At 42.6% G+C, this 15,938-nt stretch overlaps 1 protein-coding gene across 1 annotated transcript; it reads right to left on the bottom strand.

Moving 5' to 3' along the window:
• Positions 1–2,319: 2,319 nt before the first annotated feature.
• Adh5 (alcohol dehydrogenase 5 (class III), chi polypeptide) lies at positions 2,320–12,017 on the bottom strand. The gene is made up of 9 exons (XM_090356778.1): positions 11,957–12,017; positions 10,303–10,404; positions 8,751–8,892; positions 7,568–7,655; positions 5,084–5,303; positions 4,725–4,985; positions 4,019–4,154; positions 2,735–2,873; positions 2,320–2,591 (listed from the first exon to the last, which is right to left on the bottom strand). The coding sequence occupies exons 1-9, from the start codon at positions 11,966–11,968 to the stop codon at positions 2,567–2,569; spliced, it is 1,125 nt and encodes a 374-aa protein (XP_090212904.1). The 5' UTR covers positions 11,969–12,017; the 3' UTR covers positions 2,320–2,566.
• Between the last annotated feature and the right edge of the window lie 3,921 nt (positions 12,018–15,938).

The following is a 15,938-nucleotide window of genomic DNA, read 5'->3' as shown; positions in this document are numbered from 1 at the left end:
CCTCAGACCTTATTGCTTTAAGAGAATTATGATGTTTTCATTACTTTTATTGTTTTAATGATTTAGTAAAGTGACTGGATCTGGTATAGACTTTCTGGGGGTATGTGTGTGAAGATTTTAAAAACTTTAATATTTGTGAATGGAATGCCTTGTAATATGAATGTTAATATGATGTGTAAAGGGAGATTAAAAGTTTGAATGATTAACCCTTCTTGTCTTGTTCATCTTTGCTTTCTGCGGGATTTCACAGGGAACTGAGGGAAATGATTTGGGAAAAAATAAAAGAGAAAAGATTCATGACATTGTTAGGTGTTTAGTCTTCTCATAGTAATCTGCCCCGTGTTTAATGGAATGACACTTGATAAATCAGTTGGCTTATAAGGTTTAGTGGTTATGAAGATATGGGACAAGCATTTGGACAGAAGACTGCGTAGACAGCAGGTTGTATGTACTCCTCATTACGTCTCACAGAGGTATAGGTACAGGTTAGTGTCATGTTCCTATTGAGGTTTCATAATTGGGGTCTTTCAGATCTTTCAATTATAAAAGTACCTTTTCTCCCCCAGGATTTGGAGACATTTGGTATCATTGATGCAGGGGAATCATATTCATGATTCATATTTTGCTACATTGGGTTGCAAGGCATTTTCTAGGTCTAGCAATGAGTTTCTGTATCTCTCACTTAAGTGCCTCTTTCCTCTTTTTAAGAATTGGTGTGGGCCGGGAGTTTGGCCTAGTGGTTAAAGTGCTTGCCTAGCATGCACAAAGACCCGGGTTCGATTCCTCAGTACCACATACATAGAAAAAAGCTGGAAGTGGTGCTGAGGCTCAAGTGGTAGAGCTCTAGCCTTGAGAAAATCCAAGGACAGTGCTCAGGCCCTGAGCTCAAGCCCAGGACTGGCAAAAAAAAAAAAAAAAAGAAAAAAAAAAAAGAATTGGTGTGGACTCATGGAGTTAAAAAATTGTTATTCTACATTTGGTCAGTGGAAATCTCTTTGCGCTTGTTTATGGATTATATCATGAATCTGAGTACTTTCCTGCTTTTGCCATAGCAAGATGTAGGTTTATTATATATTTTTCTTGCCCCATACTGTGAATGGTGTTTGGAAATCAAGAAAGACCTGGGTTCACCTGGGGTCTCAGTGTACATAGGCATCAATGTAGTTCCCCCCCCCTAAAATTATGTATGTATGTATGTATGTATGTATGGTATGTATGTATATGTATATTGTTGGGATAATTTTATAGAGGGGTTACAGTTACATAGTCAGGTAGTAGGTGCATTACTTCTCACACATTGATACCCCTTCTCATGTTCTTGTCCTCATCTCTTCCCCCCTTCCCTTTCCTGTTTCAAAAAAACGTATATACAATATACCAGGTAACAAAGTCAGATACAGTAATATGAGATTAACCATAAGGGCAAAAAAAGAGGAGAACATAGTACATTAAGAACAACAATCACACAAGATAAAGCTCTTGTTTCCATATCCTAGAGATCCTTTCATTTAGTCTCATCCTACATGGCCTTAAGTACCTAGGTTTTGAGCTATTGTAATCCTTTGCTAGGAGAGTCCTAGATGTGTACTAATGGTTACAAATGAGGGAAACCATGGAGTCTATGTTCCTTTGGGACTGGTTTACTTAACATGATTTTTTCCAAGTCTTTCCATTTCCTTACAAATGAGGCGATGCCATTCGTTCTGATGGCAGCATAGAATTCCATTGTGTATAAGTACCACATCTTGATCTGATCATCTACCGAGGGCTCGGTTCAGCAACATACACAGTATCCAATAAGATGTATTAAAAAGGATCTTAAAAGACCTTTTTACACCCCTAGTTGAGGTCTGTAATGCAAGAAACCTTAGAATAGTGATCTTGTAAACCTGGTTCCACGTATTGGATATCTTGTGCTTTTCAGTCAGGAAATGTTAAACATATTAAAAACAAGCTGTCTGGCTCAAGAGTACGTACTTACCTGTGACAGTAAACGGAATAATTTGGTCTTCAATATATGATGGGAGTAGCACTATTGATCTCTTTTGTATTTATGAACACAAAAATATATGCTATTCCTATTAATATAGAAAAACAACCTTTTTTTGTTGTTTTAAAGGTGAGTATGGTGTTGAATATCATAATCACAACACAGGGGAAAGAGAGGCAGAAGGAGGACTTTGAAGCCAGTCTGGCCCCACTTGATCTCAACAGCAACACTGCCCAGTTTCTTCTCTGTTCCCTTTATGGTATGAGAACGATGGAGGGCAGCCATGAGAATGTGTACAGCATAAAAAATGGGTAGCAACAGCACAGAAATGTAGAAATCATTTTTATTGTGTTAAAAATATTCCTTAACACTAGCAGTGATTTATGTGAAGCATCTAGAAAAGATTTGGACTGTATTAGCCTTGCCCTTGATTACAGAATCTTAGGAGTTAGTTCCACATACGGCAACATCACTGTTGTGACATTCGACATTAGAGTTGTGACAGGTTGCAAGCTGAGAACTTAGAAGGTCTCATCACATTACAGACAGGAGCAGGATGGACAGTTTCTCTTAGACCTACATCTTTACGACAGTTCGAATGCTGTGAAGAAAGAAGCAGTAAACACAGGTTTGAATGATGAACATTTCCTTTATGACCACTAATACATTTCTTTTGATCCTCCATCTCCACAAGCCCCACACCATTACTGCACACTAGAATGTGGATCTAGAGAGAAAGCTTACCTCTTCCCTGAATGCATCAGTTCAAAGGCTTCATTAATCTGGCTGAAGGGCAGATTGCCAGTCACAAACTCATCAACTTTTATCTTTTTAGACATATATTCAGACACCAGCTTCGGGACACTTTCAACACTCTTCCATCCTACAAGAAATCATTCATCCATTCAGTAATCTATGCAAGCTACTCAGTAGGTGACCCAAAGACACCCAAGGAGTAAGAAATCCCACACTGACAGGAAACAGGGAAGAAATGGAGATACATCTTTACGAAAAATATGTACTCTTGAATATTTTCCTTATCCTGGATTAAGATTTACTAAAATCCTATTGAAGTTTTGGCTAAGTGCTTTTTTTTTTTTTCTGTTGGAGACAGGATGTTGCTATGTACCCAGACTGGTGTCAAACTCAGTTTATTCTTGCCTCTGCCTCCTGAGCGCTGAAATGGCAGGTGAAAACTACCATGCATACCCAGCACCAACTGAGACTGGAGGTTTTAACAACTTTAAGCCCCCAACAGAAAAGATTTCTGTCATCACTGTATTTAAGGAAGAAAGACCTACGCCAATATAGGGCTATTTTTCCTGAATCCTAAATGTAACAACAAAATGAGGGTAGCATCTCAGGACAGAAAACCAAAACCATCTTCAAGTGTCAAAACTTAAAAAAATTTCCATTCCTTATTTGTTTCTAAAAATCAACAAAGAAACCTTCCCACACTTTAAGGACTCTTTAGAGGATACTTGCAATCTCTTGAGCCTTTTCCAAGTCTTCTTTACATCTTCATCACAACCCCCGCTCTCCTCCCACAAAGAAAATAGTGGAAGTTTTACACTTCTCCCTTAAATAAACTCAGGAGAATATTCCAGCATGCCTGTTCTCTGGACCAGAATTTCCATTTACATCTTGGGCTTATGTTTTAGATACAATGAACTGTACTGTTGCAGCCAATTTCTGAGCTGGCATGTAGGAGGGGAAGAGCTTTGGTTAAAAGTTACTACCAAGACTCTTGGGACTCAGCAACTTAGCTTAGTGCTGAACTTAGACCCTTCCAGGTCCTGAGTTGAAGTCAAAAACCAAACCAAACCGAAACGGTGTTCCTCGAAAAGAGGAGTCCCCCACAGCCCCAAGGGTAAATAATGGACTAAATTAGAAACCCATTAAAGTTAAATGCAGGAGACAATTTATGACAACAAGGTGCCTCCTGAAGGAGATGTTGAATAGTACAGTACCAAAACATTAGTCTGGGATCAGCAAGGGAAAACTGTACTCTTCCTATCTGCTGATTACCTCCGAAGGCTGTGCCTTTCCACGTGCGGCCTGTCACCAGCTGGAAAGGACGAGTGGAGATTTCCTCGCCCGAAGCAGCTACTCCGACTACCACGCTGACACCCCAGCCTTTGTGGCATGCCTCAAGTGCGGCTCTCTAGATGCACAGGAAAGACCAGCACAGGTGTCACGGTTACACAAAGAATGCCACGGGCTCTGGTATAGAGTTTACTTACTTAAAAATATAGCTTTATTTAAGTGATGATTAAGGTGTTGTACAGAGGGGTTATCGTTTCTGCAGGTTAGTTTTATTGGACAATTATTGCTTGTCTTATTGAACATGTATTTTCAGTTGTTAAAAAATATTTCCTGCCGGGCAACTGTGGCTCATGCTTATAATCCTAGCTATTCAGGAGGCTGAGATCTGAGGATCAAGGTTCAAAGCCAGCCCAGACACTAAAGTCGTGAGATTCTTTAACCACCAGAAAACCGGAAGTGGCGCTGTGGCTCAAGTGGTAGAGAAGGAGCCTTGAGCTGAAGAGTTCAGGGACAGTGCCCAGGCTCAGAGTTCAAGTCCCATGACTGACAAAAACAAAAAATTTCCCTAGATAGTATTAACACAAATTAAACCAATTTAAAGCTTCAATTTGCTTCCCATTTTAATCTTGAGATTACACGGAAATGGACGGTCCACAAACCAGCAAGGCACGGAGGCCGGGGAACTCACCATGACCTTCACATTGCCAATACATTCGAAGGAATAGTCCACTCCTCCGTCAGTCATTTCCACGAGCACTTCTTGGATTGGTTTACTGAAGTCTTGGGGATTGATGCATTCTGAGGCTCCAAATTCCTTGGCCCTTGCAAATTTATCTTTATTGATATCCACTCCAATGATCCGAGATGCGCCAGCCACTTTACAGCCCATGATAACAGCCAACCCAACTCCTCCAAGACCAAAGATGGCACAAGTAGAGCCAGGCTCCACCTAATGGCAAAGATAAGTTGGTCAGGCTCACACTGCATAGCAGTCTAGGGACATCAGAGGAGGCCATTCGAAAACTAAAATCCAGGCACACTACTTACTTTGGCAGTGTTCACAGCAGCACCATAACCAGTAGAAATGCCACAGCCCAGAAGGCAGACTTTGTCCAGGGGAGCTGTAGGATCGATTTTAGCAACAGAGATGTCAGCCACGACTGTGTATTCAGAGAATGTGCTGGTTCCCATGTAGTGCAAAACTGTTTTTCCTTTGCAAGTAAATCTGCTAGTGCCATCTGGCATTAATCCTTTCCCTTGAGTGACTCTGAAAAAAAAATCAATAGAAAGGAAAATGGCAATGTGGAATTAGGTTTCTTAAAACTCAGAGGAGAGAACTGTTTAGAAAAGTGTATTAAGAACCAAAGCATAATTTAGAACACATTGTTTAATAACATGACATTTCACTAATACCTTATCAGCTCTTTACTACCCTTCTGGAATTGGCTGGAGCATTAGAACTCATTTTAACACATACAATGTAAGAATGTGATAGAATTAAGATTCCATCATAAAAAATGTGTGAGTAACCTGAGCCAAAGAAGTTACAGCCAGTAACTGTACACAAGGAGAGGGTCAGGAGCAAGCAATCCAGGCCAGGTGAAGAAAACTGGCCAAACTGGCTCAGGGAGATCTTACAGGCCTTTTTCAAAAAGATTCAAGTTCTGTTTCCTCTTCCTTTTTTCCCTATGTGGGTTACTCCAGTAAGAAAAAATAAAAACTAAAGCAAACAAAACCAGTTAACTCCCAAATGCACAAAGGTAATCACAACAACCGATATCCTAAATTAGGTCATCTGGTTCAAAATTGTGTGAGCCTGATTGTTGAGCCTTAGCTTTCCTTTTGAGTTATTTTCCATGCAGGCTCCATGCCTGGAGCTGGCCTCAAATGTCGATCCTCCTGTCAATACTCCTACTGAGTATTGGGATGACAGGCTAGCTTATGAAATGAGATGAAGTCTTGCTAAGTTTTTCCTTAGGCTGGCTTTTGACCATGAACCTCTCGGCTTCCCTGGGAGCTAAGATTGCAAGTATGAGCTAAGGTACTCTGTAATCATTTTATTATTATTATTTTTTTGTGTATGTGGTACTGAAGAATGGAACCTAGGGCCTCTGAAGGCTCTGCAAGCACTCTACCATGAAGCCACATTCCCAGCCCCCCTGTAATCATTTTAAGCAAAATAAAACATTGTAACTTGTACACCTCAAGAGATCCTTTGGGGTGTATGTGTGTGTGTGTGTGTGTGTGAATACATAGATGAAGAGAAAATGCACTGCTTCTAATCTTCTCAGTGTCATTAGAAAACAAATTTAAGAGCAAACAATCTTTCATACAATTCTGGCAGCTGTACAAAAATCTCTTACATTCTTACTGGAGAGTTGTAAATATGTTTTTTATAACGTAGCAATTCTAATCCCAGGAAAACACCCATGAGAAAGTAATGCACAAACGCCTGAGAGGGTCTGTAGAAGAATCCGAACAGTCCCCTAAAACCCAAATGTCCATTTGGAGAGCGGGCGGCGCAAGCAGTGGTGTTTGGAATGTAACTGGGCAGATCAGCAGAACATAGTAGAGATGCACACAGCAACTTGGCTCAAGGCAGTGTGAATGAAGGGGGTGGACAGAGATCTCTATTTTGACCTGGGTGAAGGGTCTAACTATCAGGTAAACAGCTATAAATAGTCACTGAGCTGTACATTTAAGAGGTATGTACTGTAAGTACTGTACCTTTTATTTCCAGTAAAAGAAAAGAAGCAAAGGGTGAACAGTCTAGATGGAGGGTGACCAAATGCAGCAGGGATACTCAGATACTATGTAGAGAATGAACTAAAAACAAGTGGGTGGGGATGGAGGGAAAAACTGGGTAACAATAAAAAATTAAAAAACAAAAAACTGCCTCTAATCACTCCAATCAGCAGTCCTGAATGTGGTCTTACCTTATGGTAAGTACTTTTCTAGAACAAAAGGTTGTTATCTCTCCTAAGCTTCCCAATAACTTGCGTTAACTTTTATTACTTTGATTATGTAGACAATAAAACGGCCCATAAAAATGAGTACGCTTAATCTTAAAACATCTCCCTCCTTATAAAAAGAGGATGTAAGAAGTGAATGGGTTCAGAAAAATTCTGATTTGTAACTTAATGGCTGAGACATGGGGCAAATTAACTTCTGAGTCTTGACACTGTCATAATTGAAAACAGGAAAATGAATGATGATGACAGTGAGGTAACTTGAAGGATGGGATGAAATAATTCATGTAAACATGAACAGAGGACCAGAGCCTGGCCTAATGGTAGAGCACTTGGCTAGCACACATGAAGCCCTGGGTTCAATTCCTTGGTGCATACACAGAAAGAGCCATAAGTGGTACTATGGCTCAAATGGTAGAGCTCTAGATTTGTGGTAGCAAGACAACCTAAGTGATGTGGGAAGATCCTGTCTCAAAAAACAAACAAACAACAAACAACAACAACAACAAATGAAGAAATCAACATTAAAAACCAAAGAAAAGTATAATAAAAGGACACCAACCTGATCTTCTGGCATAAGTTGGTTTTAGGGTTTAGACAAAACTTGCACTCTCCACACTGTGGGATGTAGAGCGGGATAACGGTATCACCTGGGAAGCAAATGCACAGATGTTGTTCTGACATGTGGCTCTAGACCAGCAGAGGCCTCAAACATTCATTCCTCTTGGCCAACGCAGTTCCATCCATTCATATAAACATCCAAAAGGACCTACAGAACATTTCCACACTGACTATGCAAGAAAGAATGCTTCTAAATAGTTTTTTTTTTTTTTTTGCCAGTCCTGGGCTTGAGCTCAGGGCCTGAGCACTGTCCTTGGACTTTCTCAAGGCTAGAGCTCTACCACTTGAGCCTCAGCACCACTTCTGACTTTTTTCTATGTATGTGGTACCGAGGAATCGAACCCGGGTCTTCGTGCATGCTAGGCAAGCACTCAACCACTAGGCCAAACTCCCGGCCCTTTTTTTTTTTTTTGCCAGTCCCAGGTTTGGGCTCAGGGCCTGAGCACTGTCCTTGGACTTTCTCAAGGCTAGCACTGTACCACTTGAGCCTCAGCACCACTTCTGGCTTTTTTCTATGTATGTGGTACCGAGGAATCGAAGCCGGGTCTCCATGCATGCTAGGCACGCACTTTAACCACTAGGCCAAACTCCCGGCCTCTAAATAAAGTTTTTATATAAACAAAATTCCTTTTTTTTTCCCCCCAGCCTTGGGTCTTGAACTCAGGGTTTGGGCACTGTCCTTGAGCTTTCTCAAGTCTAGTGAACTACCACTTGAGCCACAGCACCACTTCTAGCTTCTTTTGTGTACGTGGTACCAAGGAATCAAACCCAGGGCTTTGGGTATGCTAGGTGAGTACTCTTCCACGAGGCCACATTCCTGGCCCTGTAAACAAAATTCTTAAAATCTAAAGGCCTTGTACTCCAAAATACTGACTCACTCATCTGTCTAAAAATCCTTGTATTAAATTGCCAAGACTGACTTTAGGAAGGTACTTGAAACAATTTCAAATATACAGCAAGCCTGCAGAGCGAGAAGGAAATAAAATCCCAATATCGGTGCTGTCAAGATGACAATATCAATTTTGATTATTTTCCTTGCTGATAACTGTTCATAAGTAAACACTGAAGCAGTGTGTGAGGAGAGTAATAGAAATGAGCCAAAATCATAAGGTTACATGGCTCACCTGCCTTAAGTGTAGTCACTCCTTCACCAACACTCTCCACAATCCCAGCGCCTTCATGTCCCAGGATGACAGGAAAGCAGCCCTCGGGATCGGCTCCACTCAGGGTATAGGCGTCGGTGTGGCAGACGCCGGTGGCGAGGATCTGCAAGATGGAAATAAAAGGTACTGGGGGTGGTGCACACGCAAGTCAGGGCCAGATGCCCAGTCTATGAGAAGCACTTCATCACACACAGAAGTGTCTTAATTTTGAGGGACATTTCATTCAGATTTTAACGTTCACAATCCAAGGAGTCCTCACAATGAGAAGGGCCCACTATTCTCTTTCCTTACGCTGTTGGCAAGAGAAGGTAAATGAGGTGGTTATACTGGTTTTATGGACACTGTTTTCAGGTGTGGAGAGGAACATCACAGCTCTCTCTCTCACAGCTGGCTTCCTGTAGGGAAATGGGATTTCTACCAAGAGTACTGGCTACTTCTGAAATATGTCAGGTGTCTCCTGGAGTCTGGCCCCAAACTCAAAGCTTTCAGTTGAAGCACTTCTTTTCTGCCACCAAAAACAACTTGTACATAAGCTTTTACCACCTCCCACTCCAGCTTTTAAGCATCTTATCTTTCAGAACCACCAAAGCATAGAAATCTCAAAGCTCTTATTTTTGCACTGCTCTGCTTCTGGGATGCATGTGCACAGGCAGTGTAACATTCTCTGCCACTCACTAGCTGCTTCCTAGGAATGAGAGCCGAGCTCGTCCTGCTGCATACAGCTGATCTTAGTTCCCAGGACAGACAGCATCTTCATTTGTGGCAAAAATCCACAACTTGCATAATCTGTCAACTTAAAGACAGCTTTTCTCAAATATAACTTTTTCAGGAATGTTGGAGAAGAAAACAGCTAATACTTTCAAACACAAATTTTATACCTAAAAATAAACAGAAGAGAATGCTAAAAAGATCAAATTTATAAATGCCAAGGCTTCAGCTGGCTGCCTTCTGTGCTAGACCTCCATTCAGAGGTAACTTCCTTTCTTTTTTTTGAGCAGCACAGGTTCCTGTTCAGGAATCCACAAACCCCTGCCCTTCCGCCAGGGCCTATCCACTGCAAAGCTCTCTAAGCAAGGGACTTCATTTGCTTATTGTTCAAGTCCTGAAGTCTCTTTCCAAATTTTATTTGAAGTGCTTCTAACAAAACAAAATCATTTCTTATTCTATTTGTAATATGACATGGTACCTTTGAAATTATGTATTTTCTTTTCCACCAGAAAAAGGAGCTTACAAAACTATCTTAAACCCAAAAGACTGAAGTCCTCAGTAATCCCTGGGGATGGTTGTTCAGCTCCATTCCAAAGCTAAAGTGCTGGGGTGGGAGTGGGGGTGGGGTGGAGTCCTGCAAAGATGAACAGGGTTCAGAACAGGATGTTGTGATTCTAGGGTTGGATGACTTTCCATACCTTCTCTCCAATTGTGTCCTTGGAGATCTAATCTTTGCAGATCTCAGACTTATTCATGTCTGCAGAGAACTCACTGTCTTTCCCCAGGGTCTTGGGTGCGTCATTACCTTAATTCGAACTTCATGAGCCTTTGGCGGAGCTACCTCTATCTCCTCTATGGAGAGAGGCTTGCCGGCCTCCCAGGCCACTGCAGCTTTGCACTTGATAACCTACAGCAGAAAAAAGACAGTAGATTGTTTTCTATTAAAATACCGAGTGGACAATTTGGATTACCGATAAAGGCTAACCTTTGAAAATATATCACACATTCACAGAGATTCATATTTCTCTGTGATATGCAGAATTGTTTAAAGAGTTCATGTGAACAATATGCTTTTTTTTTTTTTTTTTTTTCTTTTGCCAGTCCTGGGCTTGAGCTCAGGGCCTGAGCACTGTCCTTGAACTTTCTCAAGGCTAGAGCTCTACCACTTGAGCCTCAGCACCACTTCCGGCTTTTTTCTATGTATGTGGTTCCGAGGAATCGAACCCGGGTCTCCATGCATGCTAGGCAAGCACTTTAACCACTAGGCCAAACTCCCGGCCCCCAACAATATGCTTTAAAACAGTGTAACTGAGATGGCTACTTCTTCAGTATATGAAAGCTTCTTTGGGCTAGAAGGTGTATTCATGAACTAATAACTATGATGCATAAAGAAGAGCAGATGAGGCAGGCATGAAGGTGTACATCTGTAATTCCATCTACTCTAGAGGTGAAAATGAGAGGGACTGAGGTTTGTGACCAGCCTGGACCAAAAAAATCCAACAAACTAAGCCACATTCCCAGCTCCTCTTTTTTTACTTTAATATACCACAGACCTCAAAACAAAACACTAAAAGACCAAATTTAGAATATTAAAGATTTACTCTTGTAACTTAAGAGCTACAAAGCGACATGAAGAATTAATTCATCCAGAATCAAAGTCTGATACTTCTCCCCTTTAGAAAACGACTGAAATAAGCTTAGCCATTTTCTTTTGCTGACTATTCTAAGCAAAACAAGTCCAGGGAACTTGCTCTACTGCAACCTTTGAATTATAAGAGGAGTTGCATTTTTGTTTCTTTTCATTTTCTTTGCAGACACCTGACAACAAGGGAAAACTGTATTTACTTTTCTTTTGTTTCGTAACCTCAGCCGGCCTTCATTATGTAACCCAGGCTGGCCTTGGACTCTGAATCCTCCTGCTTCCCGAGTGTTTGAGATGACATACCTGCCCCAGTACCCACAGCACTAGCTGACCGACCCCAGGCCATGCTAGAAACGCCCCGCAGCGTTAGGCTGAGGGCCTCTGCTGTTCTGCACGTTTCCCGGGGCGCAGGGACGGGGGTGACCCACCCAGCACAGCCAGCTCGGGAAGCCCGAGCTCCGAGACAGCTCAGGCCTGCAGGGGGACAGGACGCTCCCGGCGCCCAAGGGACCCACGCCCTTCAAGGAACCTCAGCGTCTTCCCCCCGGTAACGCGAGCGCACGGCGGGTGGCGCCGTCCCGGGCCTGGGCCTGGGGGGGATCCCTGCTCCCCGGCCCCCTGCTCCTCCCCGCCCCGCAGGGTCCGGACAAAGCCTTCCTTTCCCGGCTCGCCAGGGGAATCAGCCCGCATAACGGAGATGCCATCTCCGGGGGAAGCCCGCGCGCGCTCCGGGGCTGGAGACTTGGTGGCCCATCAGTGCTCTCTCTCTCTCGCGTCCCTTGATTCGGTGTGCGCAAGCGCGCGTGGCCGGGGCTACCTGGTTCGCCATGTCGGGTCGGCGCGGACGTCCCGGATGGACAGCCTGGGGATCGAGGGGTTGTGGGCGGGTCGAGCGTAGGGGTGGGGCCTGGCAGCGCGGCGCCTCGCGGAGCATGCGCAGAGGCGCACGCGCGTGTGGATGAGAACCGGAAGCGGGAGGTTAAAAGCGGAAGTACACCTGCGGCTTGCTTGTCCGACCAGCCCACCCGGCGACGCCTCTGTGGAGCATTTGTTCGACTCACGGCAAACATATCCTTGTTGGAACTTTCTCCCATGTGCACTCAGCCTAGTAATGGCGAGGGTTAGAGGAGAGGGGGTGGCGGGTCACCGGGAGCACGTGACCGGAAGTCCGTCCTGGTGCTTCCCCCAGGCAAAGCCTTCTTTGCCTTCTGCATCCTTCCTGTGGGCTCTGCTACACCGAGAGGGCAGAATGAAGAGGGGGGCGCACGGGGGGGGGAGGGGGCATTCTAGACACTTCCCGAGGAGGTGGGTAGGATTTCTGGGAATAAAGCTTGTAGGAAAAGCTTTCAAAAGGTGGGTTGGTCACAGTCAGACCTGAATGAACAATTATTTCCTCTAAAGCAGAATTGTTACTGCATTTTGTCAACAGAATTTTATAAATTATAATTTCCCCAAACCTAATTTCCACGAGTTCTGTAACTCATTTGAAGATTTAACAATCCGCTGTATTGCCCAGAAACTTGAAGCCCCCCCTCCCCCCCAAGGATTGCCAGAGGCCAAAGATCAATGCAAACTGCAATGAGTCGTTTATTGATGACAGTAGAGTGCAGACCAGAGGCCCCGAGCCCAAAATTACAGCACCTTTTATACATTCTTTGGTAGGGGGAAGGGGCAGAGGCTAAGCATTGGTAGTCTAGGGGGCTATCATGCTTTGAATTGATTGGACAGAGCCCTAGGGGGGGTCTCTGTGGTACTTTGTCCCGGTCTCCCTACCGGGAGGGTCCTTAACTCATGCTCCATATCCGGGAGTGTTTGTCCCTGTAGCCGCTATCTCTGGAACTCCAGGCTTAGGTGGAGGGTGTCCATATTCGGTAGTGTCTGGGGCCCCAGGACAGATGGGTGGTTGTAAATTAGCCATGAGAACAATACATTTCTCAAGGTTTTAGCAAGCAAGTATACAGAAGCAGAAAGGCGAGTTAAAAGAGAATACAAGTATATATAAAAAAAAAACAGATGGCTAACATATATCTAAATATATATATATGTGTAGATATTTTCTACGCTCTTCACCGCCTTATAGTTTTTTTTAATTTTTACTTTAAAAAATGTTAATGTATAGAGGGGTTACAGTTATATTCGCCGGATAGAAGTTGCATTAGGAGTTTTGTTGTTGTTGTTTAATAAAGTAAACATTGAGAATGAAAAAAAAAGGCGGGTTTGTTTAAATGGTCTTGGCTGACATACCGCTTTCTGTCTCCTTTTCAATCTTTTAAGACTCATGTCCTGAGTATCCATCTTAACGATTGGTGTTCTCGGAGATTCTCTTCCACAGCCTCTTCCCTTCTCTCCACCTCCTCACCCACACAATGGCTTTTTAACTTCTCTCCTTATACAACTTATTGTCTCCAATCGGGATGGCTCTCCTAAACTCTAGGCACAACTGCCCATTAGATACCTATCTCTAGTAGGAGATTTTGCAGTATCTAAAAAACTCAACTCATTTACGATTTGTAAATTATCTTGTATTTATCCTTAAAGGGACTTTTTCTTTCTCTATGTATCTGTACATTGATAGGATCCACCCACTTCCTGCAGTCAGAAACATGAGAGTCATAGCTTCTTTCTCACTCACTGCATCCCACCTGTCACCAAATTAAATATCTCTTACATCTTATATCCCTGCCTTAGTTCAGGCTCTGATTATTTCTTACAGGGTTGTGGAAGGGCATTCCGTCAGAGTTACTTGATGCCAGAACATTAAAATCTAATGTGCTATTACACTAATGTGCCCTTCTAAGACATATATTAATTGAAGCCATTTATTTTCTGCTGCGTAACATTTTTGTGCAAGTTATGTTATGAAAAAATTGTCACTATTCTATTTAAATTCTCCATAGATTAAAAGATAAAAATTTAAATTCTGTACTTAGCCCAGTCAGCCCTGAATAACCTCATTCTGTTCTTATTTCCCGCTCTTCTGCTAGGAAAGTCTCTTTGGTGTAGTTCTTTCAAATGACTCTTGTATATTCTAGTACTTCTGCCTGGGATGCAGGAAGCAATTTCTAGTGAAATAACTTTTAGGAGAGTTATTTTTCTTTTCCCTATTGTAGACTTGGTTTATCTTCTGGAAAGAGACCGTTGAGCTTTTGTAGTACCTTGTTTAACAATAATAGATCTTCTGGTTTCTGGTCTGACATATAAGGAGATTAGAAGACATCACTCCAGTAAAAAAGCTGAATGAATAGGGGAATTGACATTTCTTAGATCTGTAAGAGAAGTGAAGTCACAGAGGAAACTGCTGCCTCCCAAATTATTGAGGCAGATGAGTACCTAAGGAAAAACTCATCACTAAGCCAGGTGAGGTGGCTCACACCTGTAATCCTAGCTACACACAGTAGGTTGAGATCAGAGGATCTCAGTTCTAAGCCAGCCCAGGCACTAAAGATGGTGAGACTCCTTTTTTTTTTTTTTTGGCCAGTTGTGGGCTTCAGCTCGGGGTCTGAGCACTGTCCTTGGACTTTCTTAAGGCTAGAGCTCTATCACTTGAGCCTCAGCATCATTTCTGGCTTTTTTCTATGTATGTGGTACTGAGGAATCGAACCCAGGTCTTCGTGCATGTTAGGCAAGCACTCTACCTGTAGGCCAAACTCCCTCCCTGAGACTCTTTATCTCCAATTAACCACTAGAAAACCAGAAGTGGTGCTGTGGCCCAAGGGGTAGTGCCTTGAGCTGCAGGGATCAGGGACAGTGCCAAGGCCCAGAGTTCAAGCCCCAGGACACACACACACCAAAAAAAAAAAAAAATACAAAAAACCCAAAACAAAAACCATCACTACCGGAACCAGTAATAGAGTTGAAAAACCTGAGAGATAAATGGTGAATTGCTATGGTCAGCTGAAAGTTAAAAATTGCCAGGGACATACTCATAGAAGAGGGTATGCTCTCACGATTCATGAGTGTCAGCTCCATAAGTCCTTGTAGTGAAGACTGGAGAAAAAAAAAACAAACATCTCCCCTTTCCTATGAGGAGTTGGAATGCAACCACTTTGAAATGCATCAGGAAATTCTGTTCTTAAAAGGCTTGCTCATGGATTTTGCCACTGCTAAAGGAGTGTTAGAGGAATTAGAGGAAGCCAAGTCCTCACATTCATCCGTCAGTATCTGTCATTTTGCCACCCCTGTCTGTAGTCATGATCAGATGAAGTTGTGAGGAGTACTTACAAATTAATTGTGGAGCTTAACCACCACAATCATTTGCATTATATTTTGAGATGTATATCCATAAAAAAAATCTGACCAGGTTTTTTTTTTTTTTTTTTTTGTCAATTGTGGGACTTGAATTCTGGGCTTGGGCATTGTCCTTGAGCTCTTCAGCTCAAGGATACTTCCCTACCCTTTAAGCCACAGCACTACTTCCAGTTTTCTAGTGGTTAATTGGACTTAAGAATCTCACGGTCTTTAGTACCTGGGCTTGCTTTGAACCATGATCCTCAGATATAAGCCTCCTGAGTAGCTGGGAATACCAGCATGAGCTACCGTGCCCAGCTCTAACCAGTTTTTTGAGAATAAATTCTGTGGGAATTCAGGGACAGAATGTATTTTAGGTCATGATGGGAGCAGTGTGGGTGCTTTATTGCACTGCTCTAACATGAATGGTTAAAATCATCTATTTATACATAAAAGCCCAACCTCAGCAGTAATCCATGTTAAATGAAGCTGAGCTCTCAGATATTCTCCTGATAATGGAAAAGAATGAATGTAAAGAAAAATGGATACTAAGGAAGAAGAATGCTTATCAT

This window comes from Megascapheus bottae, chromosome 23 (assembly GCF_031878675.1).
Source record: "Megascapheus bottae isolate mThoBot1 chromosome 23, mThoBot2.hap1, whole genome shotgun sequence".
Classification (NCBI taxonomy): Eukaryota; Metazoa; Chordata; class Mammalia; order Rodentia; family Geomyidae; genus Megascapheus; species Megascapheus bottae.
Note: the sequence above shows the minus strand (reverse complement) of the source record. Positions and strands in the feature narration are given on the sequence as shown.

Excerpts from the sequence above, each read along its gene's own strand:
- Adh5 (XM_090356778.1), bottom strand. Across the intron at positions 5,304-7,567 it reads AACTTATGCCAGAAGATCAG|AGTCACTCAAGGGAAAGGAT; the intron begins GTTGGTGTCCTT and ends TTTTTTTTTCAG. Across the intron at positions 2,592-2,734 it reads CTGATGCATTCAGGGAAGAG|CATTCGAACTGTCGTAAAGA; the intron begins GTAAGCTTTCTC and ends CTTTCTTCACAG.